We start from the raw sequence: 4,651 nt of genomic DNA on the forward strand, positions 1-4,651 counted from the left end.
TTTCTAAAGATCGTGCTTTTGGAATTTAGAAAAAAATTATTATAGGTGCACTAAATACGTGTTTAGTTAACGACCGTCTGAAGGCGGTCAAGCCTACTAGAGGGTTAAAAACATAAAACAATGAATTGAGCGCTCAAATTAACAAAACCATATTAAGAAAAATAAATAAGTTCAACTAAGTAAAAACCTATTAGAATAAAATACGATAATTTTTCCGGAAATTAGAAAATGCTGCCAAGAAGTTTTGCGCAAAATTCACACCTAAATTTATTAAAAGTAAAGTTATTGGCACAAAAGGCAGTTGCTTATATCATCTGGAGGATGGAGGGAGTTTTATCATAAAAAAGGTATCAAGCCAAGAAAAATTTAATTTCGTTCAAGCTTTGCAGCAGTTCCGCAAACCTTGCCCTGTGTTAGGTTGCCTGTAAACCTGCTATATATCTAATAACTTCGCGATGAATTAATTCAGTAACCCCTTTTTAGGTTGTTAACAGATTGGGTAGTCTAAAACACCTTAATAGGAAATTCATAAATCATTTGTAAGTAGTAGATTATTTCAAACTGTCACTCCAACATAGTGCTGTTAAAGATTAACATAGTAGGATAATCTCTCTCTGTGTGCATAATTTTGTATGTATTTTTTTGAGCTGTTGGCATGTGGGAGGAAATACATATTGGTTTAGCGCCATAAGCGAACTCACTATGGCTGAAGCTGCGGGATGGAAACAGAGCCAGATGCACACAATACGTAGTTGCTAAACATAAACATTTGAGTCAAGTAGAGCTGAGGTTCCCCCTTACATTTTGGTAGTAGCCAGTAGTTTCATAATAAGTGACAGTCAAAAATGCCGTCAATTTTGAATGTGAGTTTGACATCGAACGTGAATGACAGTCTCGCTAATACAACCAGCATTCAAAACTGATAAAACTTTAGCCTGACACTCACAACTGTAAATCTGACTTTCACATTAGGTGTGGTACACATTGGCGATCAAAATCGACAGTTTTGCTTAAATTTCCCCGTTCCCCCGTGTGACCGCTCGTTTTCGTAAGTCATCAGTCAACCGCAAAAATTTGTGTGGTTGACTGTCAGTCAGTGTCAGTTTTGACTGATAGTGTGTGTAGTTAACAATATATAAATTTGTTTAAAAAAAGGTTTAATCCAAAAATCTAAATGAAATTACGTTGTTGACAACTCAAGAAAAATATGTTTTGAATAATCTGGTTCAGCGATCAAAAAAGGAAACTCCTTCAACAATCTTGTATACTTGTACTCTACTACGAAAATGTTTGGAAGCGAAATGTTACAAACACATGAAACCATGTTAACCGAAAGACTTGTTACGGGATAATCTAAACGTTTGCATTTCATGTCAATTAAGATACCGTATTTGCAAAGAAAATCTGCCCGAATAATCAGTTTCGCTATATCAGCTATATCAAAAACGTAAAAGGAAACTCACGCCTTCACCCTAAATTTATATTTAAAGTCTTTTACCATACGTTGAACCGTTGGCTGCAGTAAGAATTATATCTGAAGAACGTTTTGTATGAGGCAATTTTGTTACCGGAAGTACAGAAATTTCTGCTCCACTATCAATCAGAAAATTTAGTTTGTTTGTTTTATCAAGAATAAATATGCGACGCGTGGTACTATCTAAATTTGTGTTGTTTGTCGCCACAACAACGGATTACTTTAGTTTGACGAATTTTTGGTTTTAGAAAGATATATATATATATATATATATAAGCGGCATGAGCGACCGATAAAATTCAGAAGGTTTACGATCACCAATCTCTGAATCTGACAAAGTTGTATCTAATTTTCTAGTTTCGCTTAAAGAATGTCTTTCAATTAAGACACCTGTAATATCAATACCGATCAATGGCGCACCCTTTACTCACGTTGCCAGGCATGTGACCATATTGTTGCACTTACTAACTTTGCTGACGCGGCACACGCGCAACCACCGATCAGGTCAAGTATCGGAATTATTGAAATCATGGGAATTGCAATATAAGCAATTCCTGTCTGCACGCGCAAGCCCCAACTTGCGAAATGTGGGAACTGCAACCTTAGCATAAGTAGTTAGGAGTAAGAGGTTAGCCAGTAAGTCAATTCATATGTTTCAGTTAGTTAATTTTGGGACGTGCAAGTGACACGTAATAAATTGTGATAAGCTCAACTCGAGTTGTCCGTCTTTTAATTACGGTTTGAATAGCATCGGCGAACAGTGGGTTCGCCGCACCTTTAATTTTTTATATCTCTCGCGACACGAGAGATTAACTGGCGCCCGAGACGGTTCGGTGCAGGGTCCGCCAAAGTCAATAAAAAAAAAACAAAACGCTGTGAAAAAGGAAAAAAACGTTCCGAATTAAACCGGAAAAAAATTGTGGAAAAAACTACAAGAAAGAATATAAGTAAAAACTCTGAAAAAATTGTGAGAATACACTTAGTAGCTCCATGCGAAAGTAACTGTAATAGAACAAAAGCCGTGAAAAAAAAGGTTCCCCATAAAATCCGGAAAAATTAAGGAATATAAATAAAAACTGTGAGAGCGCAAAAGTTCTATGCGAAATTAAATAATTTTAATCTGTGAAGAGAAGCGTACACTATAGAAAAAGCAAATACTCCAATGAAATATTGGACTTTGTAAGTATACAAACTGTTAAAAGATAACCTTTAATCTCGTTACAGCATGAACGCGGACGAATTTAAGAAATCCATGACGGAAATGAATGGCGCAGTGAACGCCATTCTGTCACAACTGAGAAGGTTGGAAGAACGGCTCAAAAGTGTGGAGTCGAAGACCAACGATGAGTCCTTACAAGGACTCAGTGAGAATCTAGAAAGGCTAGAGAGCCAGGTAGAGGAGGTTCGCAGGCAGTCCGCGGACCCGGAAACACGTCCGGTGGAAGAGCCACTGACAAGTCCTCGGACGGAGGACGAACTTAGGAAAATTTCTAAATTGCCAGACTGCGTGAAGGAGCTTCAAGTGTTCGATGGATCCAGGGAGCATTATTCCTCCTGGGTCCATAGCGTAGAGCAGGTTTTAAATGACTACCAGGTTGTACGGCATAAACCAATCTATAGGGCCATTCTGAGGCACATCAGGTGCAAAATTAGGGGTGCAGCCGATGCTGCACTAGTGTCGCATAACATTCTTGAGAGCAACTGGCGAAAAATTAAGGAAATTTTGTCACTGCATTACGCAGATTCCAGGGATATAGAGACGTTGGATCAACAACTTACTCTCATGACACAAGGTCGCCAAAAAGTTTCGGAATTCTATGCTAAAATCAATAAGCAGTTGTCACTTATCATCAACACTACAAATACAGACAACTACGTCCATGGGGAAACCGTCCAGGCATTAACGGAAGCACACCGGCGTAGGGCTCTGGATGTTTTTATTAGGGGGCTAAATGGTGATCTTCCGACTCTGTTACTTATGCAGAAGCCAAAATCCTTACCCGAAGCATATTCCTCATGTCTTACCTTCCTATACGTGGATAGACGAAACGCTATCTACCGCCCTCCACAAGCTTTAAACAGAAGTGGCCGAATGTTCGGCGATGCATATTAACCTTCAGCATCGCGTTATTTTTCGAGGGGCAACAGAGATTTTACCGAGGAATTTAAAAATCCGGCACAAAGCCAATCGGGATACAATAATGGGACACAGACAAACAGAGGATACACAGGAAGAACCACAAATCAGGGGGGTTCCTATCCCTCTTACACATCCTCAGGGCAAACTAGGGGCAGCAACCAAACGACGCAAAGCTGGCGTAATAACAATATATCAGGAGCCGAAAGAAGAGATACCAATTAATCTTCCCAAACCCGACAGACCTCTAGTCCAAGGTTCCCAAGATACGATGGCTTGAAGAGAGGTTCAACTTCCACGGGACTCTCAAAACAAAGTGGTAGCAAACAGCAAAAGCTATTCCATTTAGTTCCAGGGGACGAAGATGTGGTAGAAAATGCTTCCAACGAATTAAGTAACGAGCAAGTATGCGATCAGGTAAATTTTACAATAGGAGCCTCGTGTCCGGCGTACCATATCTAGAATATGATAAGCGGGATCATGGCACTTTAGAGTTTTTAGTGGACACGGGAGCAAATAAAAACTACATCAGCGAACGCATCGCCCAAAACACTAGACCAGTGGATAAACCATTCCATGTCACTTCCGCGGGGGGGAAAATTTTGGTAGACAGGAAAATTTGTGGAAATTTTTTTAAGTTTGTAGGCAAGGACCTGCCTACTACATTTTTTGTCCTCCCTGGACTCACATCCTTCCATGGGATTATAGGCGATGACACACTTACGGAAATCAAAGCCGTACTAGACAGGGAATTAAACCTCCTTATATTGAAACCTGACATATTGCTCCCCCTTAAGCGAAAGGAAGCACAGAATGTCAATAGTATAGACGCAAGCATCCCTCTCGATCCTTATATCACTGACTCTACAAGAAAGCAACTCAACAGCATATTGAATAGATACGAAAATTTATTTGGTCCAGTTGATCGGTGCACAGAAATAGCTACCAACGTACAGGCAGAAATAAGGACTAACACAGAAACACCCATTTACACGAAAAGCTACCCCTACCCCGTCAACAAGCGCGGCGAAGTCGAGAGG

The 4,651-nt window shown here is 39.8% G+C and overlaps 1 protein-coding gene across 1 annotated transcript in view; it reads left to right on the forward strand.

Moving 5' to 3' along the window:
- Positions 1–2,698: 2,698 nt before the first annotated feature.
- The window catches only part of LOC108360954 (uncharacterized), a gene marked incomplete at its 5' end in the record, with an annotated part of 6,720 nt that continues 4,767 nt past the window's right edge, over positions 2,699–4,651 (forward strand). Inside the window, one exon of the mRNA XM_017613451.1 lies at positions 2,699–2,838. Coding sequence (XP_017468940.1) covers positions 2,699–2,838 — 140 coding nt within the window. The remainder of the gene's footprint in view (positions 2,839–4,651) is intronic.

This window comes from Rhagoletis zephyria, unplaced genomic scaffold, assembly GCF_001687245.7.
Source record: "Rhagoletis zephyria isolate East Lansing unplaced genomic scaffold, Rhagoletis_zephyria_1.1 Rzeph_scaffold_00665, whole genome shotgun sequence".
Taxonomy (NCBI): Eukaryota; Metazoa; Arthropoda; class Insecta; order Diptera; family Tephritidae; genus Rhagoletis; species Rhagoletis zephyria.